The 22,440-nt window shown below is 43.0% G+C and overlaps 1 protein-coding gene across 1 annotated transcript; it reads left to right on the top strand.

Moving 5' to 3' along the window:
- Nucleotides 1–18,591: 18,591 nt before the first annotated feature.
- Nucleotides 18,592–22,211, top strand: LOC122942015 (gastrula-specific protein 17-like). Its single transcript, XM_044299510.1, has 2 exons — nucleotides 18,592–18,894; nucleotides 22,098–22,211. Exons 1-2 carry the CDS (start codon nucleotides 18,592–18,594, stop codon nucleotides 22,209–22,211), a joined length of 417 nt encoding a protein of 138 aa, XP_044155445.1.
- The last annotated feature ends 229 nt before the right edge of the window (nucleotides 22,212–22,440 follow it).

Genomic DNA, 22,440 nt, shown 5'->3' with positions numbered 1-22,440 from the left:
TTTCTTATGTATACTACAAGCAATTCACAGTTAGGTCCATATATATTTGGACAGAGACAACATTTTCTAATTTTTGTTCTGTACATTACCACAATGGATTTTGAACAAAACAATTCAGATGCAGTTGAAGTTCAGACTTTCAGCTTTAATTCAGTGGGTTGAACAAAATGATTGTATAAAAATGTGAGGAACTAATGCATTTTTTTAAATTCAATCCTTTCATTTCAGGGGCTCAAAAGTAATTAGTTGTAAATAAAATGTTAATTTCTAATACTTGGTTGAAAATCCTTTGTTTGCAACGACTGCCTGAAATCTTGAACTCATGGACATCACCAGACGCTGTGTTTCCTCCTTTTTACTGCTCTGCCAGGCCTTTACTGCAGCGGTGTTCAGTTGCTTTTTGTTTGTGGGCCTTTCTGTCTGAAGTTTAGTCTTTAACAAGTAAAAATGCTCTATCGGGTTCAGATGAGGTGACTGACTTGGCCATTCAAGAATATTCCACTTCTTTGCTTTAATAAACTCCTGGGTTGCTTTGGCTTTATGTTTTGGGTCATTGTCCATCTGTATTATGAAATGCAGACCAATCAGTTTGACTGCATTTGAGCACACAGTATGTCTCTGAAAACCCCAGAATTCATCCGGCTGCTTCTGTCCTGTCACATCATCAATAAACACTAGGGACCCAGTGCCACTGGCAGCCATGCATGCCCAAGCCATCACACTGCCGCTGTGTTTTACAGATGATGTGGTATGCTTTGGATCATGAGCTGTACCATGCCTTCGCCATACTTTTTTCTTTCCATCATTCTGGTAGAGGTTGATCTTAGTTTCATCTGTCCAAAGAATGTTTTTCCAGAAGAGTGCAGATTTTTTAAGATTTTTTTTAGCAAAGACCAATCTAGCCTTCTTATTCTTGAAGCTTATGAGTGGCTTGCACCGTGCAGGGAACCCCCTGTATTTACTTTTATGTAGTCTTCTCTTTATGGTGAATTTGGATATTGATACGCCTATATCATGGAGAGTGTTGTTCACTTGGTTGGCTGTTGTGAAAGGGTTTGTCTTCACCATGGTAATTATTCTGCGATCATCCACCACTGTTGTCTTCCATGGGCGTCCAGGTCTTTTATCATTGTTGAGGTCACCAGTTCGTTCACTTTCTTTCTTGTACAAAACTGTAGATTTTGTCACTTGTAATAGTGTAGCAATTCTCAGATGTTTTTTTTTATGTTTTCGCAAATGAAGGATGGCTCGTTTCACCTGCATGTAGAGCAGAGCTCCTTTGACCGCATGTTTACTTCTCAGCAAAATCTTCAAAATGCAAGCACCACACCTTAAATCAACTCCAGGCCTTTTATGTGCTTAATTGAGAATGAAATAATGAAGAAATTGCCCACAACTGCCCATGAAACAGCCTTTGAGTCAATTGTCCAATTACTTTTCGGCCCTTTAACCCCTTAAGGACCGAGGACGTACCGGTACGCCCTATTTCCCGAGTCCTTAAGGACCGAGGACGTACCGGTACGTCCTGACTTTAAAATCGGCATTCCGGCGCCGCAGGGGTTAATTTGAACAGGATGCCGGGTGCCAGCACATTGCTGGCACCCTGGTATAAACGGCTGACATCGTTGATGCGATGTCAGCCGTTTAACCCTTTCCATACAGCGGTCCGTACGGACCGCTGTATGGAAAAGGTTAACAGTAAGAGGGAGCTCCCTCCCTCTCCGATTGGGGGGCTGCTGTGCCTTTGCAGCCCCCCGATGGGAGAGGGAGAGAGCCCCCAGACAACCCCCCGACACCCCAGTCCTCACCCTTCCCCGTCTGCGAAGTTGTGGCAGACGGGGAAGGTTCCCATGGCAACAGGACGCCTGCTCAGGCGTCCTGCTGTCCATGGTGCTGAACAGATCTGTGCTGAAAGCATAGATCTGTTCAGTGTAAGTAAAATACAGTACAGAAACCTATAGAGGTTCTGTACTGTATTTTACAGACATCAGACCCACTGGATCTTCAAGAACCAAGTGGGTCTGGGTCAAAAAATAAAAAAAATAAGTGAAAAAAGTTAAGATAAAAAAAAAACATTTATCACTGAATAAAAATTAAAAAAATAAAATAAACTACACATATTAGGTATCGCCGCGTCCGTAACGACCTGATCTATAAAACGGTCATGTTACTTTCCCCGCACAGTGAACGCCATAAAAATAAAAAAATAAAAACTATGAGAAAATTGAAATTTTGCCCACCTTACTTCCCAAAAAAAGTAATAAAAGTGATAAAAAAAGTTGCATGTACGCCAAAATAGTACCAATCAAACCGTCATCTCATCCCGCAAAAAATGAGACCCTACTCAAGATAATCGCCCAAAAACTGAAAAAACTATGGCTCTTAGACTATGGAAACACTAAAACATCATTTTTTTTGTTTCAAAAATAAAATCATTGTGTAAAACCTACATAAATAAAAATAAAGTATACATATTAGGTATTGCCGCGTCCGTATGGACCGGCTCTATAAAAATATCACATGACCTAACTCCTCAGGTGACCACCGTAAAAAAAAAAAAAATAAAACTGTGTAAAAAAAGCAATTTTTTGCCATCTTATGTCACAAAAAGTGTAATAGCAAGCGATCAAAAAGTCATATGCACCCCAAAATAGTGCCAATCAAACTGTCATCTCATCCCGCAAAAAATTAGACCCTACTCAAGATAATCGCCCAAAAACTGAAAAAACTATGGCTCTCGGACTATGGAGACACTAAACAATTTTTTGGTTTTAAAAATGAAGTTATTGTATAAAACTTACATAAATAAAAAAAATTGTATACATATTAGGTATCGCTGCGTCCGTGACAACCTGCTCTATAAAATTACCACGTGATCTAACCTGTCAGATGAATGTTGTAAATAACAACAAAAAAAACGTGCCAAAAAAGCTATTTCTTGTTACCTTGCCGCACAAAAAGTGTAATATAGAGCAACCAAAAATTATATGTACCCTAAACTAGTACCAACAATACTGCCACCCTATTCCGTACTTTCTAAAATGGGGTCACTTTTTTGGAGTTTCTACTCTGGGGGTGCATCAGGGGGGCTTCAAATGGGACATGGTGTCAAAAAACCAGTCCAGCAAAACTTGCCTTCCAAAAACCGTATGGCATTCCTTTCCTTCTGCGCCCTGCCGTGTGCCCGTACAGCGGTTTACAACCACATATGAGGTGTTTCTGTAAACTACAGAATCAGGGCCATAAATAATGAGTTTTGTTTGGCTGTTAACCCTTGCTTTGTAACTGGGAAAAAAATATTAAAATGGAAAATCTGCCAAAAAAGTGAAATTTTGAAATTGTATCTCTATTTTCCATTAAATCTTGTGCAACACCTAAAGGGTTAACAAAGTTTGTAAAATCAGTTTTGAATACCTTGAGGGGTGTAGTTTCTTAGATGGGGTCACTTTTATGGAGTTTCTACTCTAGGGGTGCATCAGGGGGCTTCAAATGGGACATGGTGTCAAAAAACCAGTCCAGCAAAATCTGCCTTCCAAAAACCGTATGGCATTCCTTTCCTTCTGCGCCCTGCCGTGTGCCCGTACAGCGGTTTACAACCACATATGAGGTGTTTCTGTAAACTACAGAATCAGGGCCATAAATAATGAGTTTTGTTTGGCTGTTAACCCTTGCTTTGTAACTGGGAAAAAAATATTAAAATGGAAAATTTGCCAAAAAAGTGAAATTTTGAAATTGTATCTCTATTTTCCATTAAATCTTGCGCAACACCTAAAGGGTTAACAAAGTTTGTAAAATCAGTTTTGAATACCTTGAGGGGTGTAGTTTCTTAGATGGGGTCACTTTTATGGAGTTTCTACTCTAGGGGTGCATCAGGGGGCTTCAAATGGGACATGGTGTCAAAAAAACTGTCCAGCAAAATCTGGCTTCCAAAAACCATACAGCGCACCTTTCACTCTACGCTCCGCTGTGTGGCCGTACAGTAGTTTACGGCCACATATGCGGTGTTTCTGTAAACGGCAGAGTCAGGGCAATAAAGATACAGTCTTGTTTGGCTGTTAACTGTTGCTTTGTTAGTGGAAAAAATGGGTTAAAATGGAAAATTAGGCAAAAAAATGAAATTCTCAAATTTCATCCCCATTTGCCAATAACTCTTGTGCAACACCTAAAGGGTTAACGGAGTTTGTAAAATCAGTTTTGAATACCTTGAGGGGTGTAGTTTATAGAATGGGGTCATTTTTGGGCGGTTTCTATTATGTAAGCCTCGCAAAGTGACTTCAGACCTGTAGTGGTCCCTAAAAATTGGGTTTTTGTAAATTTCTGAAAAATTTCAAGATTTGCTTCTAAACTTCTAAGCCTTGTAACATCCCCAAAAAATAAAATATCATTCCCAAAATAATTCAAACATGAAGTAGACATATGGGGAATGTAAAGTCATCACAATTTTTGGGGGTATTACTATGTATTACAGAAGTAGAGAAACTGAAACTTTGAAATTTGCTAATTTTTCAAAATTTTTGGTAAATTAGGTATTTTATTATGCAAAAAAATTAATTTTTTTGACTTTATTTTACCAGTGTCATGAAGTACAATATGTGACGAAAAAACAATCTCAGAATGGCCTGTATAAGTAAAAGCGTTTTAAAGTTATCAGCACTTAAAGTGACACTGGTCAGATTTGCAAAAAATGGCCTGGTCCTTAAGGTGAAAATGAGCCTGGTCCTTAAGGGGTTAAAAACAGGGTGCCACATGAAAAGGAGCTGAAACTCCTAAACCCTTCATACAATTTTAATGTGGTTACCCTCAAATAAAAGCTAAAAGTCTGGACTTTATGTCCATTATATAACTATAACTTGAATATGTTTTAGTAAACAGGTAATAAAAACTAAATTTGTGTAAGTGTCCAAATATATATTTGAGTTCTTCTTTTTTGTGACTTAAAGGAACCCTATCAGCTGGTTTTTGTAGTTAGCCATTAAAAGTTGAACTATTCAGTTTGCAATGCTTTGCTGCTTTCTTTCCTACATATTCACCTCTGCCTAACTATTTTAGAGCAGTGGTTCCTTCAGTGCTTGCAACACTACACTTCCATGTCCTGTCGGCCTACTGTTAATCCCTTCAGGTTTTACTATTCATGTATAGCCTGATAAAATAAAAATCCATCTTGGCCAACTGTGTCAGAGTTTATTCCCTGCTGTTAAGGCTAGGGTTACACACCTAGGTGGAGATTTATTAAAACTGGTGTAAAGTAGTACTGGCTTAGTTGCCCATATCAACGCATCAGATTCCAGCTTAAAAGTGTAAGGTGGAATCTTTTAAATATAAAGTCCAAAGCAGTAAATGGACCTTTAGGCAATCATGTGCATTTTAGCTGTCACGCCATAGAAAAAAAATCAACCAAAAGTGCTACAAAAAGTCTAGCTGTATCTCCAGCCTAAGGGTCGATTCACACATCCGTAGAATGGGTCCGCATCCGTTCCGCATGGGACCATTTATTCTCTATGGGGCCGGAAGAAATGCGGACAGCACACAGTGTACTGTCCGCATTTTCGGAACGTGCCCCCGACCATCCAGTCCGCGGCTCCTGAAAAAATAGAACATGTTCTATATTTGTCTGCAACTGCGGACAAGAATAGGCATTTCTATGGGGGTTCCGGCAGTGTGCACTATCGGCGTCTGACTGGAGCCTCAAAGGGGATTTTCAGTTTTTTGAATTTTTCCCCTATCTACAGGTAAAGGGATTACTATTAGATTGGTGGAGATCCTACTGCGGAGACCCCCACCGATTAAAAGAATAGAGGCCCCGTACCCCCTGCAATTAACGGCACAGCCGGTCAGGCATGCATTGAGCCACTCCATTAATTTCTATGAGAATTCAAGATATAGCCAAGCGCTGTACTTGGTTATCCAGAACTCCCATAGAAATGAATGGAGTGGCCACACACATGTGCAACCGGCGCCTCTGTTCAGGAAGGCTACAAGGGGTACGGGACCCAATTTTAATGATAGCTGGGGGTTCCAGCAATAGCATTCCCACTGATTTAATAGCCTATATGCACAAGACAGTGAAAAATAGCAGCGTTACGTCCTATTTTTGGCTGTTTTCCCGGCCAGACGGATCCCATTGAAATCAAAGGGACCGTTTTTTTTAATCAAATCGTTTTTATTGAAACAATAGCCGTAGGACATCATAAAAACAATACAGTCTTTCCGCATCATATCCACCACGTTGAATCAATATACAACAGTTTCCATATAAATACCAACATATGATTATACCAGGTATCTGTATATAGCATGTATACTCGTAGAATCAGGTAATGAGACAAAAATTTGTACCTGTCCTAACTAGCCCCAAGACCCCTCCCAAGTTCCCAACCCCCCCCCCCCCCCCCCACCACCCTTCCCTAACCCCTCCCCACCCTACTAACTGGTCATGAGCCATCCAATGTCTATATAACCACATGAGTATGAGATAGCCATTCACTCCACAATTTATCAAATTTCTGATAACACCCTCTCTTCACATACACCCCTTTTTCCAATATCAACATGTCGTGCACCTTCCCTTCAAACTCTTCTAATGTGGGCGGACTTCCCTGGATCCACCTCATGGCCACCAACTTCCTAGCCACATACAACAACCTCCCCACAGCCACCTTAACCGATTCAGTCCCTCCAATCTCAGACACATACCCCAACACACACACCTTAGGGTCCTTTTGAATTTGCAAAGACATTTTACTGTTAATCATATTCCTGACAGCATCCCAATAAGCACCAATAACTGGGCAAGACCACAGCATATGCAACAAATCCGCCCCATCTTCCATACACTTAGGACACTTATCATCACTTCTTACGCCAACCTTTTTTAGGAACACCGGTGTTTTGTATACTCTATGTATGATAAATAGTTGGGACAACTTGCCCTGTTCACTCAAGGACACCCTGGGGACTCCTTCCAGTATATCCTCCCATTTATCCTTAGACATACCTCCCAAGTCAGCCTCCCATTTCTTCATTCTTAAGAGCGGGAACTCCTCTAAGAACTTATCAAGTAAAAGAGCGTACACTTGTGATATCAGCCCTCTTTTCCCCCCTCCTGTCGAGAGAACAAGCTTATGAACCGTCTCCATTTGTGCTATCACACACCCTTTCCGCAGCGTGACCTCAAGGGCATGCCTCAATTGAAGATATTTATAGAACCATCCCCTAGGGATATTAAATTCCTGCTGCAGGTTCTGAAACGACTTGCATAGCTTGCCCTCCATCAATTGGCCAATTCTCATCACTCCATGAGTTTCCCAATTCCGAAGTCCTGTCATGGCAAAAAATTTAGGCAATAGGTGATTATTTCTAATAGGGGAAAGCTCACTGATTCCACCTACACCTCTCAGTTGCTTCACCCTTGCCCAAACTTTTTTCATAAGTTCAACCAGAGGGACTTTTCCCCTCCCACCATGCATACCTGACCCTTCCAGAATGCCCATGAGGTCACGACTGCCCAACCAACGCTGCAATATCTGCCCTGTCATGTCCGGCACTTGGAAGCTAATCCAACCCTTGAAATGCTGACACTGGGAAGCCAAAAAGTAAATCCATGCATTAGGAACAGCCAGGCCGCCTTCAGACTTAGGGTACTGCAATGTCTCCAGTTTAATCCTGGCCTGACCATACTTCCATATGAGATCCCTAAATATAGAGTGAACTTTCTTAAATCTGTCCAGGGGTATCCACACGGGAGCATTGTTCAGTACATATAGCAACTGGGGCATCATAACCATTTTTAATAGATTCACTCTACCCACCACCGAAAGAAAAAGCCTACACCATGACCTCACCTTCAGCCTGAAGTTAGCCAGCAACGGAAACAGATTAAGATCCTCAAAATCCGACAGTCTAGGAGTTATATGCAGTCCCAAGTATTTAAATTTATCCACCCAGGGAACCAAACTATCTACCTGTCTACCTGCCAGGGCCTGCCCATCAATCGGCATCAAAGAGGATTTTTGCCAATTTATCCGAAGCCCAGAAAAGCCTCCAAATTTGTCAATCAATGCCATGGCCGCATCCAGGGATGCACCCGTGTCACCCATAAAAAGCAGAGTATCGTCCGCGTACATGGCCACTTTATTATGCAACTCACCGTACCTGAACCCCTCTATATTTGTTGACAAGCGGATGTAAGCCGCAAGCGGCTCTATTGCAAGAGCAAACAACAGGGGCGACAATGGGCATCCCTGTCTGGTGCCCCTGGCGAGTGCGAAACAGTCTGACAACCCTCCATTTGCTCTGATTCTCGCCTTGGGACTAGAGTATAGGACCTTTACCCACTGAACGAACCGCGGACCAAATCCCATGTTGCTCAAGACCCCCCACAGGTAGCTCCACTCCACACTATCGAACGCCTTGGCGGCGTCAAGAGCAAGCAGGGCCCTGTCACCACAATTATCCGCCTGAATATTTAGGCTAGCATATAACCTACGAAGATTAATAGCCGTCGACTTCCCAGGCATAAAACCCGTCTGATCCGGGTGCACGATAGTCAGAATCACCCTGGACAGCCTGTTCGCCAACACCTTCGCCAGGAGCTTAACATCAGCTGTGAGAAGCGAAATTGGTCTGTAAGAATCCGGCATCTTTGGATCCTTCCCAGGTTTAGGTAAAACCACAATTATAGCCTCCTGCATCGAATGTGGTAGCGAACCTGCCTCCAGCGAGTGCTCAAACACCTTAAGTAATTCAGGAAGTAATATCCCCTGCAACTTTTTATATACCTCTACAGGGAGGCCATCAGCACCGGGCGCCTTACCATTCGCCATACCCCCAAGCGCAGCTTCCAATTCCTCAAGCGCTATCGGCTCCTCCAGCCTTTCTCTATCTTCCACTGACAGCACCGGTAACTGTGCCCCCACCAGGAAATCAGTCAGAGCCTCCTCAGAACTAGAGCCAGTGGAAGCGTACAGAGATATATAAAATCTTTTTAGAATATCTAATATTCCTTTTGTGTCCTGCCTACCATTCCCCATGTCATCCCTTAGCTCCTGAATACAAGAGGAGGCACGCTGGGCCTGCGAAACCACCGACAACAGATGCCCCACCCTTTCACCCTCTTCAAAGGATCTTTGACGATAAAAACTCCTGTTTCTCTCTGCGGCCTGCACTAAATGACACCTCAACTGCTCCTGAGCTACTGCCAGCGCTTCACTATTAACCAGGGTGGGAAGTCTACCAAACTCTCTCTCAGCCTCAGCCACTAGAACGTGCGCCTTGACATCCGCCTCCCTAGACCTGGATTTATGCTTGCTAATTTCTTTCATCAGGACTCCCCTCAGGAATGCTTTCATGGCGTTCCAGACCCCCGGTATCGAAGCTGTCCCAGTATTAATAGCAAAAAATTCCCTAATTTCCAGAGAGATCCCCGACAAATCCTCCAACACATTCAGCCAATGTGAGTTACATTTCCACAGCCTAGGTCCCTGTCTGAGCACCCCCAGGCACAAGTCAATCTGCACCAGAGCAAAGGGACCGTTTTTTAACAGCTGCTTAGACGAGTGCAGCTGTCTAAGAGCCATTAAAAGTGGGTACACTAGGACAATGTGTAACACTGACGTGAATGAGGCTTAATGCAGAATGTAAAGGGAAATGACCCAAATCTACAACTACAATTTAATTGGACCTCACAGCACATGTCGAAGTTTACTATATTAGTGACTAACCAGTGGTCCATCCGGACCCATTTACATCTTTTGTCATCTGCTGTTATATACAGCTAAAACATTCATTACTTTTATTTATTATTCCTTTTAAAATCACTATAATTTAGTGCTAACAAAACGCAGACAGATTAAAACTGTACATCCTGGTGTTCTACAACCGCCAGGAGTATGGTCTCTGCTGACCAACTTCTCCTTAAGAAAGATTCTTACGAGGGACGGTAACCTAGATTGGGATGACATAATAGGGCTTCTCTGGGCTCAGACGGCTTCATTTCTTCATCACCTAGATTTCCGCAGATATAGAAAAAACATCTCCCTGCCTTGTAATCCCCATAGAACTAAATTTTGGCTTGAACAACTGATGGAGAGGACCAAGCTCCCCAGAAGGTTGTTGACTCTCACGTATACCTCAATGCTCTCTTCTACACCTCCTTCAATATACTTTCTAAATGCCTAGGAGAGGGAGCTCGCCATCACACTCACAGACCCGGAAAAATACTTTATCTTAGCCCACTCCCATGGCTTTAATAGATGTATTAAAATACAGGAAAAATTATACAAACTTCTGACAAGATGGTACAAGACCCTTGAGTTCCTCCGTATGAAAACCTGATATTCCCGAACAATGTTGGAGATGTGGTGTGAGGAAGGGATCCCTCTCCAACATTCAGTGGTTCTGCCCATGTATACAAAATTTCTGGACAGAGGTGGGTACTTTGATAAACCACATCTGCTCTACGAAACTGTCCTTAGACCCCAAACTGACTCTTTGGTGCCCATATCACAAATTTACTCCATTCAAACACAACCTACCTACCATGCTCATAACAGCGGTGCGCTTGCTCATACCATATCTCTGGAAAAGTGATTTACCACCCTCCATACCAACATGGATAGATAAGGTCTATCAGCTATACCGCTTTGAAGAGTTAGCGCACTGGAAGACACACTCTCGGACTTCCTTTCTAAAAACCTGCCGCCAATGGAAAGCCTATAGAGGTTTTAATTAATGTTCTCTATACTGCTTTGATTATACAACAGTGTTGTGTTTTGTATGACCTATTTCTTTAATAAAAAGAGAATTGATTAAAAAAACTGTGATCGTCTGCCCAGAAGCGATAGTTAGTGCAGACAGCTTACATAGCACAAAAACAAATATAAACCCAAACAATATATTGGGCAAATCTACTCCCCTCAAAAAAGCCAACTCAACATAGACCAAGCAAACCTACACAAAAAGAAGATGAGTCTCAAATGGCTCAAAAGTAATTATAATCTTTATTAAATACATACAGTTGCAAGAAAAAGTATGTGAACCCTTTGGAATGATATGGATTTCTGCACAAATCGGTCGTAAAATGTGATCTGATCTTCCTCTAAGTCATAACAATAGACAATCACAGTCTGCTTAAACTAATAACACACAAAGAATTAAATGTTAGCATCTTTTTATTGAACACACCATGTAAACATTCACAGTGCAGGTGGAAAAAGTATGTGAACCCTTGGATTTAATAACTGGTTGAACCTCTTTTGGCAGCAATAACCTCAACCAAACCTTTCCTGTAGTTGCAGATCAGACGTGCACAACGGTCAGGAGTAATTCTTGACCATTCCTCTTTACAGAACTGTTTCAGTTCAGCAATATTCTTGGGATGTCTGGTGTGAATCGCTTTCTTGAGGTCATGCCACAGCATCTCAATCGGGTTGAGGTCAGGACTCTGACTGGGCCACTCCAGAAGGAGTATTTTCTTCTGTTTAAAGGGCTTCTGTCACCCCACTAAACTCTTTATTTTATTTTTTTGGGGTACTTATAATCCCTATACTGCGATATATCTATACATTATGTTATTAATCATTTTCGTTCAGTAGATAAAGCAAAAAACTTACTTTTATAATATGCAAATTACCTGTCTACCAGCAAGTAGGGCGGCTACTTGCTGGTAGCTGCCGCAAAAAAACGCCCCCTCCTCCTGTTGATTGACAGGGCCAGCAGCGATCTCCTCCTCCGGCTAGCCCTGTCTGCATTTCAAAAATCGCACACCTGTCTATATTCGGCGCAGGCGCTCTGAGAGAAGGAGGCTCGTCTCCTCAGCACTCCCTCAGTGCGCCTGCGCCGATGACGTCTTCTCTTTCGGTGACGTCATCGAGCCTCCTTCTCTTAGAGCGCCTGCGCCAAATCAAGACAGGCGCGCGATTTTTGAAATGCAGACAGGGCCAGCCAGGGGAGGAGATCGCTGCTAGCCCTGTCAATCAACAGGAGGAGGGGCGGTTTTTTGCAGCTGCTACCAGCAAGTAGCCGCCCTACTTGCTGGTAGACAGGTAATTTGCATATTATAAAAGTATGTTTTTTGCATTATCTACTGAACAAAAATGATTAATAACATAATGTATAGATATATCGCAGTATAGGGATTATAACTACCACAAAAAAATATATAAATGAGTTTAGTGGGGTGACAGAAGCCCTTTAAGCCATTCTGTTGTTGATTTACGTCTATGCTTTGGGTCGTTGTCCTGTTGCAACACCCATCTTCTGTTGAGCTTCAGCTGGTGGACAGATGGCCCCAAGTTCTCCTGCAAAATGTCTTGATAAACTTGGGAATTTATTTTTCCTTCGATGATCGCAATCCGCCCAGGCCCTGATGCAGCAAAGCAGCCCCAAACCATGATGCCCCCACCACCATACTTCACAGTTTAGATGAGGTTTTGATGTTGGTGTGCTGTGCCTCTTTTTCTCCACACATAGTGTTGTGTGTTTCTTCCAAAGAACTCAACTTTGGTTTCATCTGTCCACAGAATATTTTGCTAGTACTGCTGTGGAACATCCAGGTGCTCTTGTGCAAACTGTAAGCGTGCAGCAGTGGTTTTTTTTTTGGACAGCAGTGGATTCCTCTGTGGTATCCTCCCATGAAATCCATTCTTGTTTAGTGTTTTATGTATTGTAGATTTGCTAACAGGGATGTTATCATATGCCAGAGACGTTTGTAAGTCTTTAACTGACACTCTAGGATTCTTCTTTACCTCATTGAGCAGTCTGTGCTGTGCTCTTGCAGTCATCTTTACAGGACGGCCACTCCTAGGGAGAGTAGTAACAGTGCTGACCTTTCTTCATTTATAGACAATTTGTCTTACCGTGGCCTGATGAAGAGCAAGGCTTTTGGAGATACTTTTATAATCCTTTCCAGCTTTATGCAAGGCAAAAATTCTTAGGGAAGCTGTAACCAACACCTTCAATCTCATCTCATTGATTGGACTCCAGTTGGCTGACACCTCACTCCAATTAGCTCTTGGAGATGTCATTAGTCTAGGAGTTCACATACTTTTTCCACCTGCACTGTGAATGTTTACATGGTGTGTTCAATAAAAACATGGTAACATTTAATTCTGTGTTATTAGTTTAGGCAGACTGTGATTGTCTATTTTTGTGACTTAGATGAAGATCAGATCACATTTTATGACCAATTTGTCATTCCATTCCAAAGGGTTCACATACTTTTTCTTGCAACTGTATATACAACATAATAAAAATAGAGATGAAATACATCAAAGTAGAAGTGCGGTCTACACCTGAGTAACAGTGTAATAATGCTCTCAATAAAGAGGGGAATACAGTAACTATACACCAGCAAGTGGAATCAAGTTTCATATAACACAGCGTCAAGACCTGTGTCTGTATAAATAAATGTGTTTAAACCCTCAAAGAGACAACAAATGTAAAGCAAGACCAATCCTTACATACCCATACGCAACCCCCAGATGAAGGCGTTGCCGAAACGCACATCGGGGTGTGTGGTTCTCCTGAGGTGATCGTTCCAATTATGAGTATGTAAGGGTTGGTCTTGCTTTACATTTGTTGTCTCTTTGAGGGGTTAAACACATTTATTTATACAGACACAGGCCTTGATGCTGTTTTATATTAAACTTGATTCCACTTGCTATCTTTGATAACTGTAGTTACTAAATTACCCTCAGTATTGAGAGCATTATTACACTGCTCCTCAGGTGTAGACCGCACTTCTACTTTGATGTATTTCATCTCTATTTTTATCATGTTGCATATATGTATTTAATGATCATCATTACTTTTAAACATTTGAGACTCATCTTCTTTTCCAGTAGGTTCGCTTGCCCAGGAACAATGCAATGTTTCCTTTGATAAGATGATGGTGGGTCCCTTTTTGTAGTGGGCCTCAGCATAATTGCACAGGCTGCATATATGATGTCTACTTGAGATCTGGTTATTGGTTCCACGTTCAGCTCTAACTTCTGCTAGTCCCTTAGGGGATCCTGGACATACCAGAGAAGCCCCTCATACACATGCTTGTTCAGCAGAGTGCATGTGCTCTTAGCAGGAAGAGTTGGAGGAATCCGCTGTCCCACACCTGACAGAAGCCGGAAACCCAAGAACTAAAGGTTCAGGCAGATGAAAACCTTTATTAAACTTCCAGGGAGGGTCGGGGGGCTTCAACGTACATTAGATGGTAGACCAAAATCATTAGGTTTGGATAACATACATGTAAAGGCCCTATTACACTGCTTGGTCAGTGCAAGCGCCGATGGCTGATAGATCACATCCTTCGGCACTTGTTTGCAGCGGCCAATTGAAAGTGAATGGGGAGGAATGATCACTACCATAGTCATTTCCCCCTCATACTGTTCAATTCATAATTGGCAGTACATCACTGATTACACAGGAAGACGTGCTGCCGATAATCGGGCATGTTTCATCCTCATGAAGGATGCCCATCAGCCAAAGGAGCATTAGTTCTTTCATCAGCTGATCGACTACAGGGGGAAGTTATTGGGAATCACTGTTCATATAGATGCGTGTCCCCGATAATTGGCCCAAAAATCATGTGGTCTAATACAGAACCCCAACGTGTATGACCAGCTTTATTTTACAAGACCTCAGCCATTATTTCTTCCGATAGGATTTAGGTTCCAATATGAATGCCATTGTACGAGATTATAGAATAACAATAGGGAGCAACACTACTGCTCAATACACAGGTTTGGGGAGTGATAGCGGTTTCCTGTGGGAGAAGGCGTGGCGGCTTTTATGATAATAGCTCATTACCATGCATGAAGTTGTCCTTTCAGACTGTACAACTGACGGAAGAATAAAACGGTACACATTGTGCTTTGTTAATTGAATGCAATCTGTGTTTTTTAAATGCAGTTTTCTGTCATTGTTCTCCCTTTCAAAACCAAGCAGTATTGTCCCAAAAGATTCATGCATTTTACAGTTGGGACAGAAAACACATGCCCTAGAGTCATGGTCGCCAACCCATAGACAGGGCATGCTGGAAGTTGTAGTTTTGCACCAGCTGGAGAGTCTAAGGTTGAAGACCTGGCCTAGGAATTGCAGAGATCTGTGTCCATTGGTAATGAAACATCCGGCTGTGGTGGTAATCGACACAATATAAAGAATGCATTGTATATAGTACATACATAAGGTGTTCACATACATGTTCCCTAAAACACCAATAACTACGGTTCATAGCAGAGATTGCTCCATCTACGGTGACAAAACACTCAGCATAAATAATATCCTTAGTACCTAGACATTATCTTAGGACATATGGACGTCCTAGAAGGGGACCCAGCTTATTGATACATTACATCATGCATTCTTTTGACTGGTCAGCATGTAATACCACATTTCCCCTGTAGTGGCCGCTGTTGGGCCTCTTTCACACGAGCGATACGTATTGTGTTAGGATCTGTTCAGGAAAAAACTGATAGTTTTGCACACAAGACGAATCATTTTTTTTCTGCAATTGTATTCAGCGTGTGCGTTCTTTCCGTCCAGAAGGTATCCGGATTGCATGCGTTTTTAACGGGTGTGACGAAAAACTGAAGAATAACAATCATCAGTGAAAAACGCACTGCATCCAGCTGCCTTCTGCTTTTCACACAAGCACCATTCACTTCTACAGAGTCAGGCCTGCGTGAAAAACGCAAAATATAGAACAAGCTGGGATTGCTCCAGAAAGCAAAGCGGATGCGTGAAAAAATGTGCACAGACTCATTGAAGTGAATGCTCTGCGCTTACTTCACACATCACATCCGGACGGAAAACTTACTCTTGTGAAAGAACCCTTAGGGCTCATGCACACGAACGTATTTTATTTCCGTTTCCGTTCCTTTTTTTACAGGTCCGTATGCTGAACCATTCATTTCAACAGGTCCGTAAAAAAACAGAAATTACTTTGTGTGCATTCCATTTCCGTACGCCCATATGTCCGTTCCGCCAAAAAATAGAACATGTCCTATTCTTGTCCTTTTTGCGGACAAGGACAGGCATTGTTACAATGGTCTGCAAAGTTTTGCGGACCGCAGAATACATACGGTCATGTAATTGAGCCCTTAGAGAAATGGCTGGCTGTAGCTTCACTCAGGCCTACCAGCTGAGTGCTGGGGTTTCTGTAGCTGGACATGATCTGGCTGCAATTTAAGGCCTTATTCACATGGCGTCTATTGATATGTCCATTCTTGGCTCTAAATGGCGCATGAACGGAGCCATGGCCTCCCACTGAAAACAATGGGAGGAGGATTCCACGGCCAGTGGTTTATTGGCATGGAATCCACACTAAATCTCCAATGTCAAAAGCTGTACTGTGTGTGGGGCCTAAAAAGTTTGTGTTCACGCGTCTACCAGAAGGGTAAATGCAAATGATTTTGAATACGGTTTTTAATATGAGCTGCAGTTTTCCATTATAAAAACTGTACAAAAAAACACTGCATTATGAAAACTGCAGATAAGGCTACATGCACACGAGCGTTGTTTGATTCCATGTCCGTTCCGTTTTTCTATGCGGATACGATGCCGACCCATTCATTTCAATGGGTCCGCAAAAAATGCGGACAGCACACTGTGTGCTGTCCGCATCAGTATGTCCATTCCGTAGCCCTGCAAAAAAATATAGAACACGTCCTATTCTTGTCCATTTGTATTGTTACAATGGATCTTTGAAAAAAAAAGATGGCATACGGATGTCGTCCATTTTGTTTTGTGAATCCGCAATTTGCGGACCACAAAACACATACGGTTGTGTGCATGTAGCCTAAAAGTGTCCTCGTGGGCCAAATAGAGCTCAGCTTTCATTTTTCCAGAGCAGCTTAAGAAATGAAAGGTGAGCTCTGACTGGTTGATACGAGCGAACAAAGACCTTTTTACGGTTACACAATTTTTATAAAAGAGGATCCGGCGTTGGTTGGTTTGACGCGATTATAATCGGTCGCACAGATACAGTGATCACTTGGTCTGTAACTTTACAAGTGACAGTTTCACTGGTCAGGGTGTGTCTGCGAATCTACTTATGACATTTGTGATGTCCTATTGTTTGCTGATCACTTTACATGACAATTGGTAGAAGGCGTCTCCTACCAGACCGACATAAATACTGAGCACAGCAGCAACATTAGGACTGAGGAGAACTGAGAAGAGACGCGAGGTAAGTGAACAGCTATACCTATAGTATCCAGCAGCGGTAGATTCATGTGCACCTGTACTTTACATTAGCGTCCACTCACATGATCGTGTCCGTTTTGCAGACCGGTGTGTTTCCGGGTCCATGTAGCTGCACCGCAAAAGATAGGAAATGTCTTATTCTTTGTCACATCTTGCAGATTGTGAATCCATGCAAGTCAATGGGTCTGTACTGAGATGCTGGGTGCACATGGTCTGTGTTGTGGAAACTAGTGTTTGCTGTCTGCAAAATGGACACAGTCATGTGAATAGGCCCTAAGGTTGAGCAACTAGGAAATGTAATTAGAAGAATAGATATAAGCTATTTTTGTGGCATAAAGGGGTTCTCTGATATCAGAAACTCCTGCTGAAAAGTCTCAACTGTTACCGATGCATCTGGTCTTTCCTCACGTGCCATCTACATACATATCACCGCTGGCTTCAGCAGTGGCAGCAGTCACATGCTGTTCCTGAACATGTCACTGCTGAGGCCAGCGATTGGCCAGCAGTGGCAATGTGCCTGTAGGTGGGACATCACACTTCCACTCCAGCGGGGACTAAAAGTGAAGAAGGGAACTTGCCACTGGACCTGAAGTGCGGGTGACAGGTCAGACTTTTATTTGCACCCTGCTCGGCCATCTCAACAGAAGTTCCCGGGCTCAGACAACCCCTTCATCGTATAGATCATAGAAAAGCAGCCTCCATCCAGTGATGACATTTACTTACTCATTATGGCCTGGTGTTCACATTGTGCACACCCACCTACTGAGCTGAGAGATGGTTGTGATCCTCTGTCCACTATAGAGCAGTCAAAATAGCAGCTGTAATGCATGGTAATGTAGCTGAGAAGACCTGTACTGCAAGGAACATAAAAAGGGACAACATTGTCAGCTGCCAGGGGGGGAAGGAGACCAGAGCCTGTCCCCAGCAAGGGGGACACATGGAAAAAAATGATAATTTTTATGCTAGAAATAGCTAACAGCCTTTCAAGACTGTTGGTATGTAAATGTTTTAAGGGCTAAGATTCAGTCTACAGTCACCACTAGGGGGAGCCTGCTGAAGACTTTTCTCTAACAATGTTAAACAAAATACAGCGTAATGGACGCCATCTCTGGCTGTAAATATGCTGCTGATGCCCTGATCATCAATACCACCATGTACATAAGTGCTTAGGGTAGTGGTCTCCGAACTGTGGCTTTTCAGCTGTTGAAATCCTATAACTCCTATCATGCTCTGAAAGCTAATATCTTCTCGGAAAGAGTAGTTGTCTTTTTATCTGTGCTTTGTTCTCTAACGTGATAGGCCATTGATCTGGTACCGTATTTGCTCATTGCAGACAGATAAACCATGTCACAACACTGGAAGTCTCCATCAGTCTCTAGAGTCAGAGAAGATATGATGTCGCCATTCCTCAACCCATCACAGAGAAACATTTCACCAAAAAGCTGGAGCTCCCCCCATCAGAGCTGGCAGAGCAGAAACCGACCAGTCTCTCAGAGCCACTGGAGCCCTCAATATTACAATTCTAGTTCTAGTCCAAATGGACAGTGGGCATCCCGACAACAGTGGTCTCCTAACCAATGGGACCCAGCATCCAATTACCACAGAAGCTGGAGCTACAGCCCAGGAACTCCGAAATATTCACCCTTTTATAAAAATAATCCTGAGCGTGGTTTGGTATACCCCGAGAAAAGGGCGCAGGTAAGCCATATTTAGATATATGTAAAGTTTATTATGCCTCCATAGTGAAAATCCTTTCCAATATGGATTACCTTTCCTTTGTATGAACCTGTCAGGAGGTTCAGGTAGCATGAAATCCCAGGAGGCTCTCTGGTCACAAAAAACTATGTTTTATTCTGAAATGCTAAACCTACGAGGTGGTTTACTAAACTACATACACCAGAATTGTGTTTTTTTTTTTTTATAATCCACTAGAAGTCACTGTGATAAATGTGTCACATCTTTAGACTGTCTAAACGAGAAAGCAATTAGAAATCTACCCTATCGTTTTAAAAGGAGTCAGGGCAGCTCCCACTAGCTTCTGCCACCCAGCTCAGCTTGACTGAGAGGTCTTCTGCTAATGAGGACAGAAGTCAACCAAGCAGTGTGTCTCCACCCAAAATCTACATCAGTTCATAGATGGTGTCGTTTTAAGTTGCACCCCAGATGCACCACTATCTTTAATAGGAGTGTGCCTCAATGGTGACGTATCTGAGACCAGTGGGCCACAGATTATAACCAGCACACAAAACTCTAGTCAATAAATGTCCTCTGTGTTTTTTCTTCCTAAGATGCTGCATTTTCAGCGTGAAACATAGTTGTTTTTAACAGGGAGCCTGTCAGTTCCAGCCATCGTTTTTCATGGCATTTAAATGAAGTTAAGTACACAGCCTGTGACCAATATTAGCACCGTCCCTTTAAAGAGGTTCTTTGGCAACTACCTTCCTATACTTCGCACCATTGAAGATAACCTACAAACTTGGTCAGCCTTAAATATTTCGTGGTTTGGTAGAATAAACACCCTAAAAATGGACGTTCTGCCCAGACTTCTTTATTTATTCCAGACAATCCCCTGTCGGATCCCAGCCTCTTACTTTGCACGTCTAAGGAGACTCGCATCCCGCTTTATTTGGGGTAGATCCAAAGCTAGGTTGAGCTACAATCTTATGGTCAGGATCCAGGGGACATGGAGGCACGGGATTGCCTGACTTCCTCTCATACTACAAAGCGGCGGTCGCCAATTGCGTGATTGACCTAACCCATAATCTTGAGGGAAAGCTTTGGGTTGAATTAGAACACGCGCTAGCTCCTGGCCTTATCCCCAGCGTTTTCTGGTTTCCGACAAATACACTGACCCAGATGCCTATTGAAAGATTATCACCTTTCCTATCTTCTCTAGTACACATTTGGACCAAGTTTGCCTCCACGACCCGGTTGGCTACAATCCCTGGCCCTCTCACAAACATATCTGGTCATCCGTTGATGCCAGCCTCGCTGTTAACTCTACCAGCTCTCGGCTTACACTCCAGACCCCAGATCAGGGTCAAAGAGATATATTCGGCCGGAGGGATTAAAGATCTTAAGGATTTAGGCCATATTATCCCTGACTCACCTGGGCGATGGTTTCACTACTTAAAATTACGCAGTTTTACTAGATCTCTGGCACCCGGTACGCAATTACAGTCCTCACTATCTGATTTTGAGAAATTATGCCTAGCTACTTCTGCTCCTGGGCATTCCATATCTCTTATTTATGCCATTCTGAACTCGGGAGAGATCGGGGACGACACAGAAGAATTCCCTGCCCCGACTAAGAAAATTATGCTTTCATGGGAATCTGAACTGGGATATCCTCTTACATCTGATCAATGGAGAAGGTCTCTCCTTTTCACACATAAGTCTTCGATCTCCTGTAAGATTCAGGAACTCAATTATAAGATCTGGTCTAGGTGGTATAGGACTCCGGTCAAGCTTCACCAATTCTATCCCTCGGTGCCAGACACGTGCTTGAGATGTTCGAAAGATAGGGGCACTATGTTGCACATCTGGTGGGAGTGTACGGGAGTAGCAACACTATGGAACGACATCTTCAAGCTATACGAACATCTATACAAAATCCATGTTCCTATGTCACCCCAGATAGCTCTCCTTTCAGTTTTCCCGGGCAGAATTAAGGTAGTTAGGAAGGGTATCCTTAGATTTTTTGTCATAGCAATGCGTCAAATAATCCCCAGGGCTTGGAGATCTTCAGATAGCCCCCGTAGAGTTACTTGGGTGGGTGCCTTAGATTCTTTGGCACGCCTGGAAGAACTGGGGGCAGAAGACCAGGGTCTTGGAGTTGCTCACCTTAAACAATGGGAGGCCTGGTACCAGTTCCGTGCATCTACAGGTTTCTCGGTTTGGTTGTCCTCAGGTCATGCTATTTAAAATATCCTGTCTAGTCTGACTGCAATTATATCATATGTGGATTACTAGTTCATTCCCTTCCCCCCTCCCTCCCGCCTTGCCTTCCCCCCTGGATCCTTTGTCTTGTCTCTCCCCCCTTACCCCATTCATCTGGTATTGATGATGGTTGAACCTATTTCAGTTATGCTGACTCAATATGTAACTTTGTAATTTTCGCATATTGCATATGCTCAATATGACTTTCTTATGTTGCATACATTCAAAGCATGTGGTTTTCAATAAAAACAAATTGAACCATAAAGAGGTTCTTTGGGAAGAATGAGACTTTCTTAAGTGCCAGCAGCCTGCCTCTCTGTCCAAAAGATTCACACATACCTGCTCTCCGCGGCTCCAGTCCTCCGCTGTGCCTCCAGGTTTCAGTCCCCGCGGTTTTGCCATCTTCATGGGCATGGTCATATGCCCCGCTGCAGCCAATGACTGGCTTCAGCAGTGACATGGCTGCAGCGGACACATCACCATTGAAGCTGTGTCTGACCATGCTGTACCAGATGCTAACACTGCGGGAACCGGTAAAGGGAGACACCAGAGGCAGCATGGAGGACTGGAGCAATAGGGAGCAGATAAGTAGGAATCTTCTGGCCAGGGAGGCAGGCTGCTGGCACTTGAGAGTCTCATTATTCCCAGAGAATATCTGTGTCTTTATTTCCTGCTTTTGCGTTTTCAAGCCAAGTCTACCACACAAAATTCCATAATAGTGGTAGAGATCAACTCCCATTCAGGATCCCCAATCATCCCCTTTCAAAGAGCATCTCCATTCTGGAGGACTCAACACATCCATGAATAGTAATAGAAACACTGATGAGGAACTGAGCACTTACCTCCATGATCCACCTCCACCTTGCACAGATTACAGGGCGCCCAGGAATCCTGACATGAGCTTCTCATGCCCTGACCCAACCCATGTTCAACTTTCTAAACCTACTCCTCTCCTCTAACAGGTACATTTCAGAAGCAACCACAAAGACATCAGTCACTACTACAGCCCATCCATGGTGGAGGACCCTTGGGCAGAACTGGAGGCTGCGGCTACAGGGAAAACAGTGTCTACATAAGATTTTTTTTTTTTCTGAAATCAAGCACTTGTAAGAAGACATTTATCGTCAACTCTACCTTCTATGAAAGCATCAAGTGTTGAATTCTACACAAGGACCATAAAAGTTTAACTTACTTTAACAAAACAAACTGCACAGTATAAGGACTGCCCAATGCCAGCCTGACCTGCAATTTTAATTACAGATTAGAACATCAATCTACAGTGCCACCATGAGGCTGAGCTGAAAA

The sequence above is a fragment of the Bufo gargarizans genome, chromosome 6 (genome assembly GCF_014858855.1).
Source record: "Bufo gargarizans isolate SCDJY-AF-19 chromosome 6, ASM1485885v1, whole genome shotgun sequence".
In the NCBI taxonomy this organism is placed as follows: Eukaryota; Metazoa; Chordata; class Amphibia; order Anura; family Bufonidae; genus Bufo; species Bufo gargarizans.
This window is presented reverse-complemented; position numbering and strand designations above follow the sequence as displayed.